The 26,109-nt window shown below is 52.1% G+C and overlaps 1 protein-coding gene across 2 annotated transcripts; it reads left to right on the top strand.

Moving 5' to 3' along the window:
* The first annotated feature begins 9,587 nt into the window (after positions 1-9,587).
* On the top strand, positions 9,588-24,672 carry GGA1 (golgi associated, gamma adaptin ear containing, ARF binding protein 1). 2 transcript variants are annotated; one of them, XM_006270237.4, is made up of 17 exons: positions 9,594-9,926; positions 10,082-10,166; positions 11,067-11,142; positions 11,933-12,031; positions 13,965-14,088; positions 15,689-15,789; positions 16,874-16,954; positions 17,519-17,656; positions 17,820-17,901; positions 18,656-18,763; positions 19,130-19,285; positions 20,418-20,482; positions 20,664-20,842; positions 20,979-21,271; positions 21,419-21,588; positions 22,359-22,469; positions 22,672-22,866. In XM_006270237.4, exons 1-17 carry the CDS (start codon positions 9,896-9,898, stop codon positions 22,780-22,782), a joined length of 2,010 nt encoding a protein of 669 aa, XP_006270299.1. In that variant the 5' UTR covers positions 9,594-9,895; the 3' UTR covers positions 22,783-22,866. The 2 variants fall into 2 exon arrangements, with proteins under 2 accessions (XP_059582398.1, XP_006270299.1); XM_059726415.1 differs by lacking the exons at positions 21,419-21,588; positions 22,359-22,469 and having other exon boundaries at positions 9,588-9,926; positions 22,672-24,672.
* Positions 24,673-26,109: the final 1,437 nt, after the last annotated feature.

Genomic DNA, 26,109 nt, shown 5'->3' with positions numbered 1-26,109 from the left:
AAGGACCCAGCATCCTCAGCATCCACTGGCTCCCACAGAATCTGAAGGCACTCAGCGCCCATCCAGATCTGGGCCTAAATGATGGCTTAGGACTGCAGGAGGGGACATCAAGTGGAAACCATATGCCACTACAAAATTAATGAGAGCAAAGTCCCTGCCATTGCCTATGGAACGGAGCAGCACAACTCAAACCAGATGGAAACTGAACATAAAGGCTGCTAAAAACAGGGAGCTGAAATCCCCAAATGACTGGCTTAGTGCTGGGGAACGGACTTCTTAAGAGGGAACTGTAAACATAAAAGAGAACTAATAAAAACTCAGGCCAATGCAGCACATGCACATGTGAAACAGCAGCACTAAAAGACTACATGGATTCTTACAGCAAGCCATGGGGGAAAGAACAGAGCCTGTGCTGCACACACCAGGGGAGCCCTCCAGAAACAACCACCTCATTAGAGCACCTCAGAGGGAGACCTTGACGGCATGCAGCAACCTCTGCATTCACTGAAAGTGGTGCAGGGAGGTGTGAATTACATCCCCACTGCTCTCCTGGGAACAGCCTTGGCCTCTCTCTGGGCTTCTGCCAGGGCAGGACAGCTTTCAAATCCATCAGCTGGAGCACTGCCCAAGAGCCTATTGCCATTTGCTTCTTGGGTGTTGCTGTTCCGTGGCAGCCCTCTGGTAGAAAGGGAAGCGAAGATGCTTTGGGGCATGGACAGATGCCACATTTATCCCAGTGTAAGTTACACTGGGATCCAGAGAAAACAGCCCATGGAGTCTTCTGAAATGCCTGCTTACACTAGGTTACTATTCCAGTGCCTCACTGACAGGTGATGGGGCAGTAGGTAATGGCCTGTTTGCACTGAAATCAGACAGACAACACCTATTTCAGTGCATTTGGACTAGGGATATTTCCCAGGGTAACCTTTCCCCCAGATTCAGGGAACTTACCTGGTCCACCCTTGTTTACACCAGTGCAAATGCTGATTACACTGATTTAAATATGTCACCTGTCCATGCCCTTGTATTCCTCCCCCCAGTACACTTTCTGCCACGTCACTCTTGCACTGGTAGAAACTATCCTATGCCCTTGGCAGGATCTGGCCTTGCAGCTACAAGTGCTTCTTATGAGAAAGAAGCCACTACAAGCCGTCTGAACGCTGAGGCGGATGCTTTGCTTCTACTGCATTCAAGCTCTTAAAAGGAAAACACTCATTCCCAAGAAGGGGAGGGGAGGGAAGAGTACAAAGAGTATTACAAGTTAAATGCCTGAGCACAGACTGAGCCAGACAAATTTTATCAAATCCCAAGTGGAGCAGCCTAAAACATATTGCTGTTCACCTGGGAACAAACTCGCAAGCCTGGAGATCTGATAAAAGCAGTGAAGGGAAGGGTGACACTAAACACAAGACAGTTCCCATCACTGCAGAGATAGCTTATCTCTACTGTCAAGATAGGACATGCATCACTGTCTCATGTACAACAGCGAGCAAGAGTGAGTGGAGACCTGTTCTCTAGCGTAGCACATTATTACAACATAATCCCTGAGGGACAGCTCTATTACCTACTACATCTCATTAGTACCAGGGTGAGAATATTCCTTAAACAGCTCTGAGACACCATATGGAGACACACCTCCCTGCGGTTCCAGCCACATAATAACTAAAACTCTCAGCCATTTCAGCTGGACACAGAGCCAAATAGCAGCCTACGACCTTGCTGCAGTAACAGAATATGGTGTTTAAAAAGAATCAACACTGCACAAAACAAAGAGCAGGGTATTGGAGGGCAATGTTTTTTACCCAAATCAGGGGGAGGAAAGGGCTGTTCCCACTACTGTTGGCAGAAGAAGGGGAGCTGTGTTGCTCTTCACCGCACACCCCAGTCACTTTAACCCCAGTTTGGGCTCTCTGAATGAGAGATCTGGGTAGAGGAAGCAGCAAAGCAGAAGCTGAAGGGAGTGAAGGTGTTGGGAAAGGTACCATTTGCTCAGGGGCTACTCACTGTCTGCTGCTTGGGGCACAGATCAACACCTTGTTGCTGGCCTATAACTAGGGTTCCTGGGTCATAGCATACTGATGATGGTGGCAGTGGGAAATATGTGGTCTGAGATCCAGAAGACAATAGTTTCACGTATAAGTGCAGTACACTATAATTAAGACAACTGTGGGTTAAACCTCCCACAGGTGTGAAATAGCGCTGTGCTACAGCCTACCACAGTCAGTGGAGCTACAGTGATGAACACTGGCTGAAGATTCAGCCTAATGTTTGCACCTGATGATCATTTCTTTAATTGGTCAGACTATCCCTCTGGCAGACAGCATCAACTGAAATGGGGTCAGCCCTGGAGTCACTCAAGATAGTCCCCCATACCACCTCCCCACTACTAAATGGCCCGCTCCCCCACCCATATGCATAGTGAGCCCGCAACATAAGGCAGGTGGAATCAAGACCCTTGTGTCATAGGCTGCATGACAGCAACTGAAGGGATGGCTCAATTCTCCAAAGGCAGTGGGCAGAGGGAAGCAATGGCTTGGTGGCCCTGCCTCCTGTCAGGTTTCTTTGCTTTCTTTGTCTCCCCAACTCCCACATCTCTTGCTTCTCCAACTGCTGAGCTGTCTCCCCTTCAGTGCATGGTCAGATCCCCACTGTCTCATGCAAGGGCAATGCAGGTGGTAACTAGAAGGACAAGGGACCACAAAGCAGCCAAGACTGATACAGCTGGCAGCCATGGCATAGCCTCTTCCTGCTGTTTAATACCCCTGACTTAACCCAACACTAAGGGAACCTTGGGCAGTGCAGGCCAAACCAGGCTTGTGAGCAGGGTAGGCTTCCCAGATGGAGCAAAGGACTGCCAATCAAGATGTCCAGCAGCTAAACCTATAATGGAGACACAGCTAAGACAGTGTGTGACTCTGTATTCAACCACCAAGAGCATCTGGAGGGAACTCCTAACATATTCCTAAACTCCCTTTTTACAGGGAGGCTGCAGACAGCTGACTTTCTGAGCACCCTGGACAGGTGCTGGAGTGAATATCCCTCCCTGAAGCTCTGTTTTCCCACATGTTAAACCCATCGATATATGTACATGCCACCCAGGCCTGAGGACTGGCTGGTCTCAGGCTTCCCACGCTGTTCCACAGTCCATGCCTTGGAGACTGTCTTCTCTGCAGTAGACATCTCTGATTTTCTGGAAACATGCCCTCCCAATAGGAACTCCCCCTTCTCCCCATCATTCCTCAAAGCAAAAATAACCATCAATCAATACAATCAATGGATGCAACTGCTCTGATGCTGCCCCACTCTCTTTGATAACTTCTTCCCCCTTCTGACAGTGGCAGAGCTGAAAGCCATAAGGATCATAGGCCCAAGTGGGGCCTCCTGGGCTATGGAGCCCAGAACGCTGTGGTTACAGGCAACCATTTGTCCAAGGGATGTCTACTCCTGTCCTTCACTCAAAGATCCCATGAAAAACCACCTACACTGTGCCACAGCTAAAGAGCATGGGAAACAAAGCTACTGCCAATGCCTTGGGCCACTCCACTGACAGGGTGTTTGTGGGGTAATCTATGCTCAGATCAGCAGCAAAACTGAAGGCAGGGCAACCAGGGAAGCCACCCCAGGTGCTGTCTTTGGGGGGAGTGGGTTGCAAAAATAGCCACTGCTGCAGTGGTGGCTGACCACGCTGTCACCATCGGCCCCATCACAACTGGCACTACCCCATGCATCAAGGCTGCATCAGGCACAGAGCTGCCCTGCTAGCCCTCTGGCTCAGATGATCCAAAGAAAAGGAACGCAAAAAAATTCCCAATGGTCCCAGCTGATCTGATATAGGGGAAAACTCCTTCCTGACCATTGGTTTGACCCTGAATGCATGAGCATGAAACCTCACAGGGACCTGGCTGGTGGGGCTAAAGGCCCTTAAGAAGCACCAGCCCCTGCCCTGTCAGGAGCCTCCTGATTTTCAACCCTGACCCCATTTACCTTTGCAAAAGCCTCCCATTGCATTTTCTATCTGCAGTGGGCGCTTTGCTGCCAAGGCATTTGTTCCACTCCAGGGCTCCTGCTTTGCCACTTGCTGCATGCTTTGGTGACTTGAGTCCAACTTCACCTTGCAGAATCAGGGCTTGCCTTTATACAGGGTTTCTGCCCTTCAGAGGACACTCCTTTAGCTCTAATAAATTTGGGCCCTGATTCCCTCGACCAGCCAGATTGTTACTCTCCTCATTTCATTTCTGCATTACCAACATAACCATTCCTGCCTCTCAGGCAGTCTTAAACTGTCCCCAGGCTGAATCTGTGAACTGGATTTTCACCAGGTTTGCATGCTGCCCCCTGACCCTGCTACTGGGTCTGTTTCTCACAGGATGAGGTCTCCCCTGTTAAAGCACCTGCCCAGTGCACTACCCTCTATAGGGCTCACTCCGTATACTGACAAATCTAAGCAGCCCCTATGCCCAAACTTTCCCTCACACACGGGGCTGAGAGGCAGGCTTAAGGGGGAGCACTGCAAAGGTGCCTTTAAAGCCACTAGGCCATGCCTTGAGTGCATACATGTCTTGATGGAAAGGTTAGTACACAGGAGCAAGGAAACTGCTGATGCTCACTTTCAAATGCCCATGGCATTTGCTTTCGTGCTTCCCTGTCTCTCTGGCCCACTTGTTACTCAACAATGACAAAAATCATTTGAGAGAGTTCTAATCCATCATGATTTCAAAGCAACTTGAGCCAGGAAGTGCAATCATCCCCATTTAACAGAGGGTGAAACTGAGGCACTGAGAGGCACAGCTGACTCACTCAAAGTTGCTGGAAGGGCAGGGCTCAAACCCAGGTGTCCTGACCCCCAGTCCAGTGCCCTAGTCACACACTAACTGCAAGCTAGCATGGCTGTAGTATGGTTTCAGATGTAGTATGCAGAGGCTATGGTACGCAAAGGAAATTAAGAATGAAAGATGTGAAAGAAAACAAGTTTGGGCAGATAGTGGACATGCTCTGCTCTATACATTGGTCACCAGTGAAGCACTGCACACTAACAGAAAACCGAAACTCCCATTAGACAAGAGCAGAAAGCACCTGAAACTTCCCAAGAATCCATCACTGGCTCTGTAACATCACTCCCCAACACACATGTGGGCACACACACACAGGCACACACATCCAGCCAAAGCACACATAACTTTTCCAAAAGCGAGGGGACAGCCAAGGTCAGGGAGCAGTGTGGTCTCCAGTCCAAATGATGCATGGACAGAGGTGATTTCAGGAGAAGAGATGCTGGCCCAGTGTCAAGGGAAAGTAGCAGAAGCAACTCAGCCAAAAATCCAGGAACTGCCTGCTGCAGTCAGCAAAAGTCAGCAAATGAGCAGAAAGAACAAAGACGCCGCAATACGGACTCTGGGGAGGGGAAACACCGACAGCATCCTGCTTTGCCAAGCAAAGCCAACCTGAGTGGAGAAGAGTCTACCCCAAGGACTAACTTCAGAAACCCTGCGCACAGCACAGAGGGAAGCCTGAGAGGGCACAACCAAGATGGTGACCAGTGATGCTGCACAGGGTGCACATACACACCCACACACGCGCTATTCCACACTAAAAGAGCACAGGAGGAGGGGGCACTGGCTGATTCAAGAGGAATTAGACAGGCAGATCATTGCTTTTAGCTAAGAGGCCCCTTTTTCATCTGGTCTCTGCAGTCAGCTGAGAGAATTCCACATATTGAATTCAGCGTGTTGCAATTCAGCTGTATAAGAAGGGTGATAAATGCTGGCATCTCCCGCCTTCCACCACTGCTCTCTGGTGGACAGAACATGGAAGATCTGCCCAAGCATATGCCAGGCCCTGCAGTAGCCTTAGCTCTGAAGTATGAACTTTCTACTGCTCTAATTACATGGTGACCAAGCCACAGAGGCCTCTAAAGTGTGTGTGTTGGGACACACCTCTCTCTAACAACTGCAACCAAAAAGAATAAGTCATCATACTATTCCATTAGAGCCAATGTTTTACAGGTTAATGCTAATGCAAGATTTTTTTTTGCAAAAATCTTGTTGGTCTAATAAAAGCTATCATCTCTACTACGAGTCCTGAATGCTGATATGGAGCTTTTCACCTCAGCAGCAGAGCAGCTCTAGCCCAGAACAGCATTGGCTGAAAGTTACAGCTGTCCTGATTGCTTAGGAAAAATGGGCTGAGAGGAGGGAGTCAGGATTTTGTCTTTCTTCCCTAACATCACATAAACGACCACTGTAAATCTGAAGAGATTAGCTCCATTTCTTGACAGGTCACTGAGTTATCTTCATTTTTAAGTATGGCTGGGGTCCCACAGAATGAACTTTACAAGCTGCAGCCAAAGACCTAATGAGGCTAGGTACTGTACTGCATTGAGTTTGGAGGAAAGAAGAGAAAGCATGCGCTGGGATGCCTCAAATGTCAGTGTACTGTCTGGATTCATTTGGTCTTCCCTAGTTGTTTGCACGTGCTACTATACTGGGCAGAGCTGTAAGCACTAGTGAGGACAGGAAAATAATATAAAGGCAGAAAGAGACAAGAAATGTGAGCAGAGGTGTTGCAAGCAGGACAATACAAACCTGCGTCTTGGAGGAATAAACCAGCGTGAGCTTTAATGGGAAAGGAGACACTTGAGAAAAGCAGTAATGCTCAAAGACAGCCAGAGGCATTAAACAGCAAGTCAGACAGATGCCTGAAATGCTGCGATGCACACATTGAAATGGTATCAGCAAACTTGAGCTGCCTGCACAGGGTACATCTGCAGCGCACACTGCAGCGGAGTGCAGATGCCCACACTAGCTGTGAGATAGCTCAGGCACCAGGAGAAGTTTAGCCACCGCTGCACAGAGCTGAGAAACCAGGTGAATTAGCCTCACACTAAGCTCCCAGACACTGATGCTAGGCTGCTATTAGTATCTGAGCTAACTTGGGTAGCTCAGCTCTATACTGCAGCATAGAAGCTCACCATCCCAACATGGAGCAGGGAGAGGGTACAGGTGCTCTATAGCTCTCTGAGGTGACTAAGTGATGAGTTTTGTGTTGGAAGGACTCAGTACCATAAAGGTGTCATGGACTTTCAGAAAAAGAAGAGGTGTAAGGAAAAAACTTGGAGAAAACCAGCTCATAAATATTTTAATAAATTATAGTGTACCTGAACACACCTGGAGGGAGGACAAAGCCTATGTCTACAGGCTTTATGAGGGGCGCATAACAAGGGAGAAGATCCCACAAGATATAATGGAGCCAGGGGTAAAATTAAAAGGAAAATTAAGGTGCAAAATCAAGAAATATTTCTTAGTAGCAAGACAGAGAAGTCTTTTTTCACTGCTAGAGGCACTGAGATCAGTTTGACCAAGCATGGGAACAACCTATGATGGGCAGTAGGTGAGACAGACTGAGATCTGGCCATGCCATTCCCATCTCTGACAATTCTGCACCCAGTTCCACAAGCACTTGGCAAGCTACTTTGCCCATGCTTGCCACTAAAAGGGCTCCCATGAATATTTCTGTGGTTAGACTCTGAATGACTGATAGACCCTACAGAAGGAAGTCTTTGCACTGCGTGTGCAGGGGCCAGGAGAGGGGGCTTCCAGCCAGGGCATATGGGACAGCAGGGCCCCTGTCCATGCAGTGCAGTATCAGCTCCACCCCAAGTAGAGGACTTCAGTCTCCAAGGTTGTCAAATTGGCACCTTTCACTAGCACTAAATTAAAAAAAAAAAACTGTGTGGAGAACATATAATGTTCCCTCCAAGACCACTAGAGCACAGAAAAGACAACCAATGCTTATTAAGTGTCATAATTAGAGCCAGGCTGGATTACTGAAGCAGTAAGGAGAAAGAGGACAAATTGAATTTAAATACCTAAAGATCTTAGTTTTTTTAGGATCCCCCCCCCCCCCCCAGCAGCTGTTTAAACAAGAAGAAAGAATGTTCCAAACTAAAAGAAAAAAAATAAAGGATTTTGGCTTAACAGTGTTTCCAGCCACTGTAAAAGAGGAGACGGGATGGAAAAGTAGCTCACATTCTGGTATTTAAATTTTTTAATTGTCACGTCCCACACAGAGCTCTCATTCTGTACAACAGAGTAAACGCATGAGGAACACAGGATTCAAAGATAAAAGGTAGAAAACAATCATCTAAAGAGTTTATAAGTAACACCCCAAAGTACTAAAATGAAAGCCAAGGAAATCTCCTTGCTGAAGGAGTGGAAAATAAAACCATCCCCTTTTCATTCTGCTTTCTTTACGTAGTTGACAGCCCCTCGTGGACAGCTGGCTTTACAACCAATTGTCAGTTTAACTTGCTATCTGTGTGGGTTCATTATTGCAACGGGGAGAGAACTGTTTAGAAAAAGAGGGAAATGCAATCAGAGAGGCAGTTTGCTGGGGGCTGCAGGCAAGGCTGGGCTTTGGAATTAATGCTAACTTGTTTTATACTGATTAGATTTCAATTGGATGTTCCTTTAAGGTTCCAGCAGCATCTGGGACTCAGTCCCATGCACGTATATTACAGGAGATGTCATTTTATAGCCCTGCAGATGGTGTGAACTTTTAATGCTGTAACAGACTGGCTCGGCATAGCCAAGCCGGCATTACTCAGAGGCCTTCCCTTCCTCTTGGTTAGTTCAGCTCACACCTGCAGCACTGCGGATATCCAGCACTAAACCAACCCAGCTGGCATTATGGTGCCCAAGGGAGAAGGTGAGAGGGCATCAGCTCCAGCAGTGGCTCTCAGCATTTTTAGACTTAGGGCACCCCTCAAGATACAGCAGCTCTGAGCTTTCACTGACTTTTTGAGTGCTGCAGAGAACTCCGAAAGCCCATAGCACAGCTTTGACACGACGGATTCCTATATGGAAATCTCTGGGCTTGTCTAGCGACACTTTCTGCTGGTCTTTTCACAGCATCTGATCAAGTGAGCTGCAGCATGTTTGTGATCGATCTTTGATTAGTCTTTAAGGTTAGTCTGCTTTGGTTAGTCTCCAAAAGATACAACTCTACCCTGCCCTCTACTTATGCTGTGAATCACTGCAGTGCACACCCAGCAGTGCTGGTGTTGGACAGATCCCTTTAAAAGACCTCAGGACACCCCTGGGTGAGGATCCGTGGGCTACAGGGTCCTACTGGCCAGCTGCCTTCCTGAGGACGCTGTAACATGGGCGCTGCCACCCAGTAGACACGCAGCGCAGGGGAGGGAGGGAAGAACTAGTGCCTGTGCCTGCAGCGCTAGAGAGAGGGACAGTGACGTCAGCGATTCCCATTGGAACTCTCGCAAGACTCGCACGAAACAGCCACAATCCACGACATCCCCTCCCAAACGCCCCGCCCGACCTGCACATGCGCCGGCGGCCTTTAACCGCCCCCGAGGTCATGTGACAGGGAAGGCTGGGCTAGTCCCGCCCCACCTGCTTCTGTTAGGGCGCGTAGGGACAGTGGCACCCGAGAGCCTGGCAGAGCCCTAAACGCCCTCTTAAAGGACGTCTGGAGACGGAAGTACCCTTTCCTCTTGAGACGTTCGTCACCGGAAGTGGCTCAATTGAAAAGCCAGCCCCTTGCCACCCCCCCCAAACCTGGATCAAAAGTCGTCCCCGGAAGTCGGCCTCCCTTGGCGCTATTTCCGGCGCTCTAGGGCGAGCGCTTGGGTTCTATGGTTCTTCCGTTGCGCCTCTAGTTTCGAGCCGCGAAACTTTCGGCTGAACTCGCTGGTTTTCCGGCGACACTCTAGGGCGCAGGAGAGCGATCGACGCTCTAGCCGTTCCCTGCGGCCCAATTTCCGGCGCTCTATGGTGCTCGGGGCGGCGCTCTAGGCGGTGGTGGGCGCGCTCTATGGCCCCGCGCCGCCGGGCCAGCCGGACGGGGGGGACGTTGCCTTGCTGAGCCGAGCGGGGCCGCCATGGAGCCCGAGGCGCTGGAGGCGCGGATCAGTGAGTGCGGCCGGGGCCCCTCCCCTACCCCCCGAATCCGGATTGAGATTGGGGTTGCGGACCCCGTGCACACGGCGCGGGGGGGAGGGGCGGCCCGGCCCGGCCCGGCCCTCGGGCTCACGAGACTTTCTCCCCCCTCCCCACCCCCCCCGCAGACCAGGCCACCAACCCGCTGAACAAGAGCCTGGACTGGGACGGCATCAACGCCTTCTGCCAGCAGCTCAACAAGGAGCCGGACGGGTGAGCACCTGCCTGGGCACTGCCACCTGCATACGCGTGCACTTGCACGCCCATGTCTGTGTACATGCCCATGGGTGTGCACGCACCTGCGTGTGTGTGGGTGCAGACACATATATACACACATCTACACCTGCATGCCTGTGCAGACCTGGGCCTTGAAGGATCCCTGCGTCTGTGCCAGGCCGAGGCCTCCAAGCCATCGGGGAGATGCCGGCACTGCAGGGCCGGGAGCAGTGCGGTGGAGGTGCAGGGGTGTCCTGTGGCCCCGCAGCTGCAGGAGCTCCCCAGGCCTAGACATGTACCTGCGGTGATGGGAAGGCCGTGCCCTGCTGCATTGACTGGCCCCTCAGTCCCAGAATCCCCCCTTCTTCAGCCTGTGGAGCAGTGTTTCTCAGGGCTGTAAAGCCAGGGTCGGGGGTGTGGCAGGGGAGGTGCTGCGGCAAGGGCCGGACAGCAGAGAGAAGCAGCAGCTGGTAGGAAGTGCTGGCCCATCCCTGAGCAAGTAGCGGCACTTATTTCAGCGCTCTTTCCCCCACCCTCCTGCTGCTGAAGGCCACTGCCCTCTGCTCCAGTCCGGCACAGAGATCACCCTTCTTTCTGCTCCTTGCGGCTCTGTAGCATCTTGCTCATGCACATGTGCAGTCACATAGGCTCCATCTCAGAGGCAGACGCGTTCACGCTGCAGCAAAGGACTCTTGGAGAGTTTGGAAGAAGCATCAATTTTCCTGTGGGGCTGGCAAAGCTCCAGTGATGTGTTAATGAAGTTGCCATGAGCTGTAGAAACTAGGGGGGTGGGGGTGGGGGTGGGACAGGGCAAAAGGCACACGGATTCATGGGCAAAAAGTGTTCCCTTTCTGGAAAGCCCTTCTCCCATAACCACTTTGCTTTGCTCCCTCCCAGCCCCCCACTTGCTACCCGGCTTCTAGCTCACAAGATCCAATCCCCGCAGGAGTGGGAAGCCATCCAGGCCCTGACGGTAAGAGGGAAGATCTCCAGACTGGAAGGGCTGGGCGGTGGGGGAGCGCCCCAGGGCTGCCTGGGGAGAAAGGGCTTAGGACTCCAGTGCATTCCTCTGTGGGTTGGACAAAGCCCAGACTTGCTCTGGGCTCCCTCACCCGACTCAGAGGCTGGTCCAAAGTCTTTTGAAGTCTGTGGGAGTCTTTCTGTTGACATCTCTGGGCATTGGGTCATTGCCCTACTAGGTGAAGGCTCTTGTGTCTCTAATGGATTCCCCCACGACACAGACTCAGACACACACCCCCCGGGATGTGCTGGGGATTCGTGAGCGCTGGAAGCGGTAGAGGCAGAGGGGCGGCCAATGGATTAGTCTGGACAGGCCCTGCATACAGTTTCTCGTAATATTCGCTCTTCATTACTGTGAGAGGACACTGGGCCATGTGGACCTGTGGTCTGATGACACTGTGACATCTCTTATGTTTGTATTCACTGTATGCCCTTGTAGGGCTGGGTGGTGACAGTTCCACCAGCTCTTTCTCCCCTATCACAGTCTGTTGCGTTTCAGGCATGTACCCAAGTCGTGTTGCTTCTTCTGCTCCCTCTGTGATGGCAAGCTTGGGGAGGGGATTCCCTCCTGTCTTATCAGAAGTGGGGGTGGCCGCAGCAGGCAAACTAGGGGTTCCTGGACCGGGTTCAGAGCCTGATTTTCCTCTACCTCATGCAGGCATTTCCTGCTAGGGTGGGGGGTGGATTTGTTTCCTCAGCGTGCTGACCCCCAACTTGGGCTCGGCTTCTGCCTTCCCTCTCAGGTGCTGGAGACCTGCATGAAGAACTGTGGCAAGCGCTTCCATGATGAGGTGGGCAAGTTCCGCTTTCTCAACGAGCTCATCAAGGTGGTGTCCCCCAAGGTGGGTCCAGCACTGATGGGCCTGAGGGGAGGAAGTGAGCTAACCCTCAGGCAAGGAGGCCAAGCTTCATGGGCTAAAGCAAAGGTAGCACCAGAAGGCATGTGGCCTTGTGGGTGGGAAATCCTCCATGAGCTGCTACAGTATGGGGTGAGGACTCGCCTTCCATTCCTCCTTGAGGGCTGTTTCCAGCTTGTGAGAGTGGCCCAGAGGCAGACTGGCTGAGGAGGAGTCATATCTGGGAGCACGTGGCTTGAGTTGGTTCCTAGTGTTGCTGCCTGCTCACTGACTGCCACTGTTGTCCTCTGGTTTGGGGGCTGGGTAACATCCCTGTATCCATGGTGAGGCGGAGAGCATCTCCAGTATTTCATGTTAGGGTGACATCTGCCTCCACTGCCCTGAACTAAAATGAGAAGGAGCACAGCCAAGCACCAGGAAGCAGGAGTGTACCTGCGGGTGGTGCCCTGCTCACCCCCTCAGCTAAAGACTATGAGGTGGAGCCAGCATGGTCCCCTCCCACAGGTCTTTATCACAGCAAGCACAGCCCGGCCAAAGGAAGTCCCATAGTGTGTCTGCGGGGGAGGGGGGCGAGCAAAGCAAGTGGACGGTGCTTCCCGGGCCCCCGCAAGGCTGTGCCATAGTGTCTCTGGGAGGGGGGAAGGGAGCAAATGGGCCTCAGTTGCAGCCCCTGAAAAGCCCATGTCACTGGGCTGCTGAATCGGAGTACAGGCAGTCTTCGCACTTACAGCGGGTTTTGTTCCTGGAAAAGGCCCTGTAAGTCGAAATGAATTAAATCGAATCTGATTTTTCCCATAGAAACAATATTATAATAGGGTGTTATGTTCCTGACCAAGGGCCTGATGCCCAACTTTTTATAGAAATGCCCATAAACACCATATTTAATCAACTATTTAATCAACTTTAAATGATATACAGTGTACAGCTTTCTAAAGTGTACTATATATAAATCGATTTAAATAGGGCAATACAGTAACTAATCACATAAAATTTTGTTTAATTAGAAGGTGAAGGAATGCCTTCACCAGGGTCATGGAATTCAGAAGGGCTTCTTTGGAGAGATTTTGGGGAGACTTAGGGCCACTTGATGGCCTTTTGAGAAACTGATCCAGGGATGTTTGTTTTGCTGCCCTTTTTTTCTCATTGTAAATTTCCCTGTAGTGCCTAAGTGCAAGGATCCAGTGCCGTAAGTAATAACATGGGTATAAATGGCAGAGTGCCACAAGTGCAAATCGCCATAAGTCGAAACGCCATAAGTCGAGGACTGCCTGTACAGCAAGTCTGCCCCTTATCTGCAGTAGCTGTAGCAGCTGCTGCCCAAGTGCAGGGGGCAGGGATGATTCTGTTCCCCCTCCTGTGCACTGTTTCTGCCCTCCAGTGGTCAGCATAATTCCCCCCACCTCTGCCCCTGGTGCTGACAGATCTCCCCCCACCGCTGTCAGGAAGTGCTCCCCCTTGGGTTGGTACAGTAAGAGTGCCCCTCCTGGCCACTGCTCCTTGAATTGTTGCCCTGCTGCACCTGAAGGAAATGGATTCCCAAGGGGTGCTCGGATTCCTGCTGTGTTCAGCCGGGCCAGTTGGTGACCAGGCCCATGCCCCTGCCAATATGCACCCTTCCTTTCCAAGGATGCAGAGACTGGACTGGCCTTCCCTGTGTCACTGACATGCCCCTCACTGCCTGGTGCTGCCTGGCTACCATCTGAGCATAAGATCTCTGCTCTGGTACACCACCCACCCTCTGGTGTGCTGGAAGTCAAATGTAGTTGGGCCATGTTGCAAGGAGCCATGTGGGTTCTTGTACTTCCTTTACCCTTCTCCCATGCTGTTGGAAGCCAGTTCATTTCTCTGTGCAAGGTGATGAACCTGCCTCCTTCCAAATCAGCTCGCCACCTCTTCCTTTTTCCCCCCCTCTCCTCAGTACCTTGGCAGCCGAACTTCAGAGAAGGTGAAGTCAAAGATCCTGGAGCTGATGTATAGCTGGACGCTGGGGTTGCCTCTCGAGGTGAAGATTACAGAGGCCTACCAGATGCTGAAAAAGCAAGGTGAGAGCCTCACACTTTCAGGGGCAAGAGCCTTCTTCCCTCCAGCCATTTGTGGTGAAGGAAACAGGCCAAATGGATTCTAGGTTTGTCTGCTTCTGGTCCTCTCAGGGAGGCTGCCCAGCTCAGAATCTGGAGAAACTGAATAGGGTTACCTTGGAAATCCAAGCAAGAATGGCTGGTGTCCTTGGCATATTGAACTGGTGGAATAGTGTGGCAGGAGGTGACACCTGTTTTACCCTTGGTAGCTTGGCCTCCAAAAGGCCAGGTGGAGGACAGAGGTTGCCATTGGGCATACAGTGACTTGCTATTAGGTGGTGGAGATGCTGCACAGGACCTGGCTGAGAGTCACTGGGGGGGACAAGGAGGCAAGAGGAAGATCTGCCCCTTGCAAGCCTTAATTGGCCCGTGGTTAGATATGACTGGTTGTAGGGGATGGGTCGGTCTCGACCTGGAAGGGTGTTCGTGGTGGATGGGTTGGTCTCGACCTGGAAGGGTGTGGGCAGTGGGGTCCCACAGGGCTTGGTCCTTGGACCGATACTCTTTAATGTCTTCATCAGTGACTTGGACGAGGGAGTCAAATGTACTCTGTCCAAGTTTGCAGATGACACAAAGCTATGGGGAGAAGTGGACACGCCGGAGGGCAGGGAACAGCTGCAGGCAGACCTGGATAGGTTGGACAAGTGGGCAGAAAACAACAGGATGCAGTTCAACAAGGAGAAATGCAAAGTGCTGCACCTAGGGAGGAAAAATGTCCAGCACACCTACAGCCTAGGGAATGACCTGCTAGGTGGCACAGAGGTGGAAAGGGATCTTGGAGTCCTAGTGGACTCCAAGATGAACATGAGCCGGCAGTGTGACGAAGCCATCAGAAAAGCCAATGGCACTTTATCGTGCATCAGCAGATGCATGACCAATAGGTCCAGGAAGGTGATACTTCCCCTCTGTAGGGCGCTGGTCAGACCGCAGTTTGAGTACTGCGTGCAATTCTGGGCGCCACACTTCAAGAAGGATGCGGATAACCTGGAGAGGGTCCAGAGAAGGGCAACTCGTATGGTCAAGGGCCTGCAGACCAAGCCCTACAAGGAGAGACTAGAGAAACTGGACCTTTTCAGCCTCCGCAAGAGAAGGTTGAGAGGCAACCTTGTGGCTGCCTATAAGTTCATCACGGGGGCACAGAAGGGAACTGGTGAGTATTTATTCACCAAGGCGCCCCCGGGGGTTACAAGAAACAATGGCCACAAGCTAGCAGAGAGCAGATTTAGATTGGACATTAGGAAGAACTTCTTCACAGTTCAAGTGGCCAAGGTCTGGAACGGGCTCCCAAGGGAGGTGGTGCTCTCCCCTACCCTGGGGGTCTTCAAGAGGAGGTTAAATGAGTATCTAGCTGGGGTCATCTAGACCCAACACTCTTTCCTGCTTATGCAGGGGGTCGGACTCGATGATCTATTGAGGTCCCTTCCGACCCTAACATCTATGAATCTATGGATGCCATCACATGGAACAAAGCAGGGCTGCAGTGGGGAGCAGAAAGCAGCCATCTGTTTGCTCCAGTGAAGTGAGGCCTTGAACATGGTGACCTCTGTGCTCATCTCCCCTGCAGGCATTGTGAAATGCGACCCAAAGCTGCCAGACGATGCTCCCTTCCCACCACCTCCACCCCGGCCCAAAAACATCATCTTTGATGATGAGGAGAAGTCCAAGGTAAGAGCTCAGTAGCAGGATGAAGCCTTCCTAGCCTGTACCTTCTCTGGGACCTCCAGGCAGGGATGACACAGCAGAGTCATCTCTTCCCTGCACTTATCCTCACCAAGAAGAAAAATGGATACGCGGAGGGCCTGAGCCAAAGAAAGTCAGCAGAAAGGTTCTATCTAGCAGGCTTCCCTTGGAGGCTGAGAGCATACTTACCATTTGAACCATGGAATTTTATGTCACAGGACACTGCTTATGACCATAGCTCAGCAAAGCCTTGTCACGAGCCCAGCAGCTGCTGCAACTCTGACATACAATCACTGTGTGTCACAGGAGCCTCTTGCCACATGGCATAAAGTGGTTCCAGCTCAGTTCACACCCTCTTCCTTCTCACCATGACCCTCTTATTGCCCAGCTGGTTTGCATCTCTCGAGCCATTTGCCATTAGCCATCATTGTAGCTGGGTTACCACACAGAAACCTCTGCTTGCTGCCCACGTGACTTCTTCTCTCTCTCTCTGCAGTAGGGGAAAGCTAAACTGTGATGAGTGCACAGAGTTACCACAGAGTAGCTGTGTGGTACAGCCACGCATTTTAACTTGCTGTACTTTCTTTGTATGAATAGGGTCCAGTCAAACCCACATACTAGAGGTTGCACTATTTTAACTTCAAAAACTATGAGTAGGCCAGACCTCAAAGTCTCTCCCCAGTCCAGCATTTGCACGTCTTTGTCAGCCTGGGTACTAGGGTTGGTCAGCTCTGGAATGTGCCTGGCATGAAGCTGAATTCTAATGGGAGACCCCCTTTGCTAGGGTGGGGATTTAAAAAAAATAAATAAATTTGAAATATTGTTCATCAGAAAGAAGCAAAAAATGGGCACAGGCTTTGCCAGGCAGTCTGAAGTCACTTCTGTGGCTGAGTCACTTTGTGCTCAGGGAGGGAGGGTTGTGATTTTTATTGGAAATCTTTCCAATCTTCATTCCACATGAATGGAGTAGTTTGAGAACTGTTCTGGGACTGACCCATGGTTCCACCTGGCTGTGTTTTAGGATTAGTCCCATTTGACCAGTCCCCATGTCTCCCCATCTCTCTTGCAGATGCTGGCTCGCCTGCTGAAAAGCTCCCACCCTGAGGACCTCCGAGCTGCCAACAAGCTCATCAAGGAGATGGTCCAAGAGGTGGGCCCACTGCCTCATGTAGTATTGCTGGGAGGGGGTACTGTCTGTGGTGTGCTCAGTGGCCAGGCCTCCCTGTTGTAGCAGGGTGGGGAAACCTGGAACACCATGCTGAGAGGTAGTGGGATAGGATGGAGCCAGTGACCAATCAACCTGACACCTCACACTTGTGGCAGGAAATAAAGGCACTTCCAGCTGCATCAGTGGAAGGGCAAAGAGGCTGATAGGGTGACTTGGAAATGACTTCTCTCCTTGATTGTCTGGGAGCTCAGTGCTGGTGAGCATGCAACAGTGGCCGCGGCACCAACTGCTGGAGCATTCTTAGCCTCTCGGCCAGGTGCTGGGTCTCATTGTGGCCCAGCTGGTTGCTTGACAGTCTCAGGAGAGAAGAGTCCATTCAGATGAGCTGTTTTGGGGACAGTGACATTTGCCTAGTCTCTCTAAATGCCATTTGAAGTGGGTGACTTAATTATGTTTTCCTAACCTTGCAGCAGGGACGGGGAAGAAAGGTCAGACCCCCTTCCTAGTTTACCCCACCTATGCCCACTTCTGCTTGTTGTGCCTCAGGACCAGAAGCGAATGGAGAAGATCTCCAAGAGGGTGAATGCCATTGAGGAAGTGAACAACAATGTGAAATTGCTGACTGAGATGGTGACCAGCTACACCAAGGGGGAGACAACAGAAAGCAATGAGGACCTCATGAAGGTGAGGAGGGGGTGGTGCCAGGAGTCCTTTCTCCTCTTTCCCTCACAACCAGGCCTTCAGTGCCCCCCAGCCTGTGGCAGGGTGGTGCTTGCTTTCAGGCTTCCCCATCACCTGCCAAGCACCTCTTATTGTTGTCTGCCTCAGCCCCCTTTCTTTCCCACAGGAGCTGTATCAGCGCTGTGAGCGAATGAGGCCCATGCTCTTCCGGCTCGCCAGCGATACAGAGGACAATGACGAGGCGCTGGGTGAGCAGTTGCCTACTATGCACGTGCTGTGCGGCCCCCCCCCCATTTCTTCCCTCTCCCCTTTGGCCAGCCTGGCATTCCTCTCCAGCCACTAGATGGCACCCCAGCCCCACTCAGACTGTGGGTTGCTGTTCACAAGGGTTGACCTGCTGGTGGTGGCTGGGAGGTGGCAGGCATTCTGCCATGTACCCTTTGTTTCATGATGGGGTTGGGGGGGAAAAACACGGCAAGTGCAGCAGGGAGGGGGCAGGCAGGGACACAGTAGATGCTGAAGGCAGTGTGTACATGCCTGGAACATCAGCTTGCAATGACAGATGTCTTTGCAACAGCTGGCTGCTAGTTTTGGTGTGTCTGATATGCTTCCCTCTCTGAGCCTTGTGCAGCCCTACCCCAGAGTAATCTGCCTGAATTCAGTGTAGAAATTCTCAGGGGAGGGGAATTAATTGGGGTAAAACTACACCCACATGTCATCTGCCCACAGCTAGCCTGGGTTAACTGTTGCTTGAAGCATGCAGGCTGCTACCTCCTCCTCTGCTACTGTAATAGCAGCCTACTGCATGCAGGTGCCCTGAGATTATCTGCTCGTTTGTCTACTCCTGTATTCTGGTGTAATTTACATTGATTACTCCAGTGTAAACATGTAGTGTCCAGACTCTACAAGGAACAAGAAGGGGATCCAGGGCCTGTGGCTGAACAGTCAGTAGGCACCCACCTCTCTGCTGTCTACAATGTCCCCCCATACCTCCTCTTTCAGCGGAAATCCTGCAAGCCAATGACAACTTGACGCAGGTGATCAACCTGTACAAGCAGCTTGTTAAAGGAGAGGAGATCAACGGAGAGACTGTGGCTGGCCCCCTCCGAGGTGAGGAGACCTCCAGAGGGAGGGAAGCTAAGGGGGATATACCACAGGGGAAGTGGCAGTCAGCCCCTTGCAAGGTGAGGAGACCCTGAACAGAGAAGCAGAAGTGTGCAATCTTAGTACTGAAGGAGGTTAGCAGATAGCCTGTGCATAGAGAGAAGGGCTGGGTATTGTCCTGCTGCTTTGGAATGGGAGAGTAAAGATGGGCACTGGGGTTATGTGACCCCCAGGTGGGGATAAGTCATGATCACCACATGACCCAGGTGGGGCTTAGAGATGGACACAGTTCCCAGCAGAGGAAGAAAGTTAGGGGGTGGATAGGGGTTTTGAAGCTTTTTGTTTACCACCACCACTTCTTCCTGCCTACAGGGAGCACCTCTGCACTCCTGGACCTGTCTGGGCTGGACATGGTGGTGACGGGCCCCTCCTACCCAGCCTTACCCACTCTCTCAGGTGGCACTGGAGTCCCTGTGCCTGACCAAGCCAGCTCCATCTCCCTGCTGGATGATGAGCTCATGTCTTTAGGTGAGGGCAGAGGTACAGAAAGTGTTTGGCCATCTACTCATTAACATGGTGGGATGCCTAATTGGGAAAGTACAGACCTTATGAAGAACCTACAGTGGGGTGGACTGGAGCTTGGAAAGCCAGACAGAGTGCATGAAGGCTGGAGTAGGGAATGCTCCTCACTGCCAGGTGGGTGGACCTCAGTTTACCTCTGAGTCTTAATCTTCAGGCGCCTGAGGAAAGCTGCAGTGTTCTACTGTTTTTTCCTAGAAGGGGGAATGACTGAAGAGTTAATTAGGGAAGACAGTCCCAGCCTTGCATCTTATTCACCACTACTGTGGTTGAACATGGTATTTGTTGCACCAGTGCTCTTGCTGCAGAAGGAGCTTTCCATAAAATGCTGTGGTCTGCTGGTGGATGCACAACATAAGGTCAGAGGTCCTTCTGAACATAACTGCTCACTGGGCTAGCATGGCTATAGCACAGCTGTCTGCAGCCAGCAAAACACAAGGGAGCAATGTGGCTAATGTCTGGCTACCTCCAGACTCTCCTGATACCTACTTCAAGCTGGGTCATGCGGGCGTGGCCTTCAGTGTGACTTCAAAACAAGGCTCAAATGCCCATCTCTGAATCTGCAGCAAGACGCCTTAAATGCCTTCCTTCCCACGGCCCAGCAGGCCCCTCATATGAAGAGAAACCCAAGAGGAGGTAGCTGCTTTTGGGGCACAAAGGAGAAATTACAGTGCTGTGAAAGCCCCTTGCCAGATCTTGGTCTCAGGTGAACAGTGAGACAAGTTGGAGCTGTTTCAGCCAGAGAAAGACTCAAGTTTGTGTTTCTGAAGCCAGAGCAAGAGGTGCTACCCTCTCTGTCAGCAAGGCCCTTTACTATGGAACAAATCATAGGCAGTGTCTTTACCATCTTCAACAGGAACTCAGGCTTCTATGCCATTGAAATGTGCTCAATCGGCTTTTTTCTTCTTATTCATCTTGGTACTATAGAAGTCTGGTGGCATCAGTGTGTTCCTTCTGAAGGACAGCCTTCCTGAATCTCCTGCCCCTTATCTCCCTGCCCTGGTCAAGCTGTTTGTGAATACACCCTTTCCCCCAGTTACCAGCAGGGCCCTTTTCTGACCTCTTCCCTTCTCCTCTCCAGGGCTGAATGACCCACCACTCTCCTCTGCACAGGGCATGGGCAGCAGTGGCTGGAACAGTTTTCAGGTAAGGGGTTTGGAGCAGTGAGCAGGTGGGGGAGGTCTCATCACTGTCTGGGCTTGGGGGAGGACATACCCAGAGTTCATGGTTGCATGGGGTGATGAGGTCAGTGCCCTGGAGACAGCAGGGCTCAGCCATTAGGTCCAGCCCCATGGTGATGCAGCCTGCCCTCTCGTCATCCTTGCAGTCATCAGACAGCAGTGAGCTTGGCATCCCCTCCAACACGGCTGCTTCAGCAACCCAAGCAGATGCGGGAGCTCCTGCACAAAAGTCTTCCTCTGCCACCAGTGGCCTGGATGACCTGGACCTGCTGGGGAAAACTCTGTTACAACAGTCACTGCCTCCAGAGTCTCAGCAAGTCCGGTGGTAAGATGCTGTAGGGACGAAAAGGGGTCTCGTGTGCCTACTCCACCTGGAAGAATTTCTGGGTGAGATTCCTCCCACCCTTCCTGAGCCCTGTCTGGCACACTTGTTCTTACAGCCTCTTCCCTTCTGTCCTCAGGGAGAAGCAGCCACCCCCACGGCTCACCTTGCGGGATCTCCAGAACAAGAGCAGCTCTTGTGCCTCAGTGAAGATCACGGGTACCCCAGCCCTGCTTGGCAAAATCTCCCTGAACCCTACCACTACCCAGCGCTCTCCCTCGGAGCAGCCTCCCTCCACCTCACTCCCAACAACTGCTCCCATGCCAACTGGAGCTGTCCCTGCTGCTGCCCTGGTGGAGCCCCCTGCTGCTATGTCACCCCAGGAGATCTCACTAGCTAATATCACAGTGCCTCTGGAGTCAATCAAGCCAAGTGAGTGCCTGGAGAAGGGTCCAGAAGATTTCTCCTCATCACTGGCATCAGGGAGTGGGTTCTTCCACCCCCTCATCTGGGTGGAAGCTCCAGTTGAGGGTTTCTTTCTCTGATCCTACTGACTCTGCTTCCCCCGCCACTGTGCAGGCAGCATCCTCCCCGTCACTGTCTATGACCAGCATGGCTTCCGTGTCCTCTTCCACTTCGCCCAAGACTCCCTGCCCGAGCGGCCTGACGTGCTGGTGGTGGTGATCTCCATGCTCAGCACAGCCCCGCTCCCTATCTGCAACATTGTCTTTCAGTCAGCTGTCCCCAAGGTAAGGGCCCTCCCCAGTACCAAGGGATCTTGTTGGCCAGCAATTCTGGGGCAGATGGGCCTGATACCCGCACCCCCACATGCTCCCCTCCAGTTGCCTTTGGCAGATAGGATTGGGAAGAGGCAAAGCTCCAAGTGGAGCCTGGGAGGGTTGTTCCTCTTACCACATGCCCACAACTAACAGCTACACTCTATGACAGTGGTACTCAACCTTTTGGACTTGGCACCCCTCCATAACTTTTGTGAGTTGAGTGGCATGTAATTTCAGAAGTAATGCATCTATTACAGTGTGTGTGCCTTTGAAAAGAGGAAGAACAGTGGGGATGGGGGGCCAGGCAGGGGCAAGACTGAGCTTGTACTTTATCTCCTCATGCCTCACAACCCCCTGGTTGAAAATAACTGCTCGGGGCTATAGAAGAATGCTACAGGCTTGGGGAGAGGGAGGGCAGGAGGCCTGGGTCCTGTTCCCAGCTCTGCCACTGACCTCTTCTGAGTGTCTGTGGGCAAGTCATTTCACCTCAGTTCTGTAGAATGTGGGGGTGGGATGTGTTGTTCCTCTCCTCTGGGGAGTCCAAGATCAGTGGGACAACAAGAACCACCTCTTGGCTCTTCCATAGCCAAGTGGCTGAGTGCCCTCTGGGGAGCCAGGGCATCTTCCTGAGGGGAGGAGAGAGCAGGATCCCATGCAAGAGCTAGAAGGAGGAGAGTACCTGCCTCTCATAGGGGCACAAAACTACTTGCTGCTACTTGAGAGATCTCATGATCCCACAGGTGATGAAAGTCAAGCTGCAGCCTCCCTCAGGGACAGAGCTCCCAGCATTTAACCCCATCGTTCACCCAACTGCCATCACCCAAGTCCTGCTGCTTGCGAACCCACAGAAGGTAATAGTGCCTCCCTGCTGCACACAGGCCTTCCCTGTGGCTGACCCTGCCAATGATACTCAGGCTGTTCTCTTTCCTTTCCTCATGCTTGCTCCCACTCTCCCTACCACCCTGTGCCTCAGGGATGGGGAGTCCTCTGCTCTCGTAAACTATGGTCTCCAGCACACCTCTTGACCACATTTCCTGTTTCTTTCCTTCCCAGGAGAAAGTGAGGCTACGATACAAGTTGACCTTCACCATGGGGGAGCAGACTTACAACGAGATAGGGGATGTGGACCAGTTCCCCCCTCCAGAGTCCTGGGGGAACCTCTAGGTCCTACAGCCTGTGGCCTGCTTCTGAATCCTGGTGGCTCTTTGGTGCCCTGCTCCAGTTTCCCTCAGGATGGCAGGGGCCTCATCTGGGGCTGGTATTCAGCTGATGCTGCTGCTCTCCTGCTCTGGTACTGGATAGTGAAGGGCTGGGGCCGGAGAGCGCATGAAGGATGGTGGGAGGTCTCGGAGCCTAAAGAAGGCGACGCAAAGCTGCTCTGCCTCTCCAACCTGTTCCTGTCCTAACCCTGCTTCCCTTTCTGCAGGAGTGGAGCTGGAATCAGCACAGGGTAGTGCAGCAAGCCCCAGCCTGACCACACAGCCAAGGACCTATTCTCTTTTCTTGGTGTGGGTGCATGGGGTCTTTGCATCGCTCCCCCCCCCCCCCCCCCCCCCCCCCCCGAGCTGCTTCCTGCTCCCTGGTTGCCAGTAAACTAACTCACCTGGTCCACAGCTTAAGGAGCTCCCTCCTGCAGCTGTGCCCTAATCTTCTACTCTGGTTCCTGTCATGATTCTATGCCTGTGACATGCTAAGAAGCGGGCACAGACCAAGGCTGAACAGGGCCTGGGTGAAGCTGGGGATACTGACCTGCTTTGCTGAAAAGTAGGCATCCATTCTTGGGGCAGCAGAGGTCTGCTGGGTTTCTTTGCTCTGATTCATGGCCAGAGCTGTTTGGGGTTGGGTAGTGAAGAGCCAGAGGACCAGTGTGGTGGTTTAGTGTTCAGCTTAGTGACCTGTAGGCTGGGACCTGGATCCTAGCACCGAATTGAGGAAAGGCCTGTCCTGCGGCCACAAGCAGTGGGGATCCATAGCAAGCCCTGTGTCCATGGGCCAAGATGCCTTCTGTGAGAAGGCCTGGCTGGGGCCTGCCAGGCACAGATGTAGGTAAGGGACATGTGGCCTTTTGTAACCCTTGGAGGAGGATTGTGCTGCTCCAGCCTTCCCTCCCCACCCCTTGCAGGACCCTGATGTGCAAAGGAGTTCACGCACTCAGCCCACTACCTGAACTTCTGTTTTGGGGTTTTCTTGGTTCTTTCACTTCATTGTCCCCATCCAGGTGAACCAAAGGGCCAGTAGATGAGGCCGTCTCTTACTGAGGTCACCACCAGGAGGAGCACCTGAGCAATGAGAAGGGGGATCCTGCTTCCCTACGATCCCTATTTTTATTGTACTGGGAGTAGGGGGTGGGCATTTCTCTATGCTGGTCTCTACAGAACTGGCTTGGGGTTGCTTACTGATAAGGGGCCCCAGCTCCTCCAGGGCTTTCTTGGAGGCAGACGGCACTGTTCCTGGTACAGATTCCAGGCTTTTCTCCCAGCTTTGGTGACTCCAGCAGCTCAATCACTGTGACACAAAACTGGTATCTGCTGGAACATAATGCTGGTACAATAAGGGCAGTGACAGCCCAACTGCAAAGCTGTACCTTTCACTATCACTACATTGCTGACCAGCTTGCAGGCTATAGTGATGCCTCTTCCCCTGCCCAGGAACTTCCTGGGCTCTGAACTCTAGGACGGCTGCATCTGAGTACAGTGGTTTGAATCATGAGGAAACACTTTCTCCCTAGAAAGGCCTTGGAGAAGGAGAGCACGAATGGAGGCCTTGCCTGGATGGTACAGAGACCAGCTGGTGCCATTGTGCTCTGCCCTGGGGGAAGTCTCTGAACCCCATGTTTGGAGGGAAGGTCCCTGAGCTGGGCCTCTGCTGTGTCTTATTTTCTTTTTTGGTCTCTTTCAGGGTTTTGTATGGATTTTCTTTGCAGATCTTGCTTGGTTCTTGAACTGACTTGTATATATTTTCAGTGCAAATTCTATAAATGGAAAAGAATTTAAAGAAAACCGCCCGGCGCGAAATCTGCTGTATTTATGGGAAATAAAGAGTTCTTTCCTCATGCCTCTGCCTGCGTGAGAGCCTGTCTGGACAGAGTATGTCTGGGAACTCCTCTGTTTGGGAGTGTCCCTACTGCCTCTTCCCCCCCCCCCCCCCCCTTCCGTGGGTGCCCCTTGTTGGTGCTGAGGAGACATTTCCATCTCCTTCTGGGTGGAGGTGGGGGGGTTGTCTTAGCACATTTAAGTCCAAAGAGGAAGTGGTGCTAGTATGAGGGAGACGGTCCCATGACCTGTAAACTGATCCAGAGGCACAGATCCCTTATTGGAGGCAAAGGGCTGGATCCTGCCTTCCAGCTGCTTTGTGTGTGTGTGACAGTCTTGCCCACAGACCCAAACTTGCCCTGTCTCAATCAAGTAGGTGTTACCTCAGCCTGTGAAGCTTGAGCCCCTTCCTGCACTCTATTCACAGCCAAGATGGAGCAGAGTACCAGCACATCAGAAGCCAAAGTCTCAAGGCTCTCTGTACTGCTGTGACTTGCATTCCACTGGCTCTCACAAGCGGGAAGAATAGCTATTCCTGCTGGGCCTGGAAGTCCCCCAGTGTCTGCTCAATTCCTGTTTCGGTGTGTTAGTCACTCCCAGGCTGTTAGCAGGGTGTTAACTACCTCCTGCAATGGAGGGGGACTGCAGCAGGAGCCAGGGCCAGGCATTGCTGCAGGGGAAGGATGGCTTTGTGCTTCTGCTGCAGAGGTCAGACATGAAGGCTGAGGCCTCTCTTCCCTGCTCCCATCCATATGGTGCACACACTGTTTGCAACCAGGTAGCTCTGCTACATGCATGCTTCTGTGCCAACTTCTTCCTTTGGGGCTTTCTATGGAACCACTGCACTCACTGCCAGAATTCATTCCTCTGACTTGCTGTGCTGCAAGGCCCTATGTGCTGGCTGGGGCTGGGCTTGGTCCTGGGGAGGAAGAACTATTTTGGATAGAGCAAGCTGTGGGATGCAGGGGTTGAATGGGTCAGTTTCAGCAGTGAGAACAGCCCTGGTTTTCCTTGCAAGACGAGTTGGAGTTGGTGTAAGGTCTGTCTGCTGCTAGAAACTCCTATTAAAAAAAAATATCCAAATCCCCCCTCCCAAGCCGATGCTGTAAATTATTTGGAGTCCTGCTCCTAGGCTGGGAGTGACAGTAAGATATGGTTGTGTTAAACGGGTTCTGGGACCAGCTTGCATTTACTGCGTACTTCCTTTCTACTGCCCTCTGCTCTTCTCCCCTTGCTCTGTATGGTTCCTGGGAGGCACTGAATCTGGAGGTGTCTGATTGCGCTCTGGGTTTCCTTCATGTGGATTCTGGCTGAGAGCTCATGAGAGGGCAGTCAGGATGGTACCGTGCAGCTCTGCACTGAGCCCGTTTGAGAGAAAAGGAAACCTCAGCTCAGCAGGTGGGGAAGGCTAGCTGAGGATCCAATCCTCATCTTGGAAATACCCAGCCTGGAGCTCTGG

The sequence above is a fragment of the Alligator mississippiensis genome, chromosome 4 (genome assembly GCF_030867095.1).
Source record: "Alligator mississippiensis isolate rAllMis1 chromosome 4, rAllMis1, whole genome shotgun sequence".
Taxonomy (NCBI): Eukaryota; Metazoa; Chordata; order Crocodylia; family Alligatoridae; genus Alligator; species Alligator mississippiensis.
The sequence above is the reverse complement of the archived record's forward strand: the minus strand, read 5'-3'. Positions and strand labels throughout refer to the sequence as shown.

What these genes read in the sequence shown, in the direction of transcription:
- GGA1 (XM_006270237.4), top strand. Translation starts at nt 9,896, where the DNA reads ATGGAGCCCGAGGCGCTGGAGGCGCGGATCA. An exon ending in TCAAGGTGGTGTCCCCCAAG is followed by an intron (nt 12,032 to 13,964) that starts GTGGGTCCAGCA and finishes CCCTCTCCTCAG; the next exon opens with TACCTTGGCAGCCGAACTTC. An exon ending in TTCAGTCAGCTGTCCCCAAG is followed by an intron (nt 21,589 to 22,358) that starts GTAAGGGCCCTC and finishes ATGATCCCACAG; the next exon opens with GTGATGAAAGTCAAGCTGCA.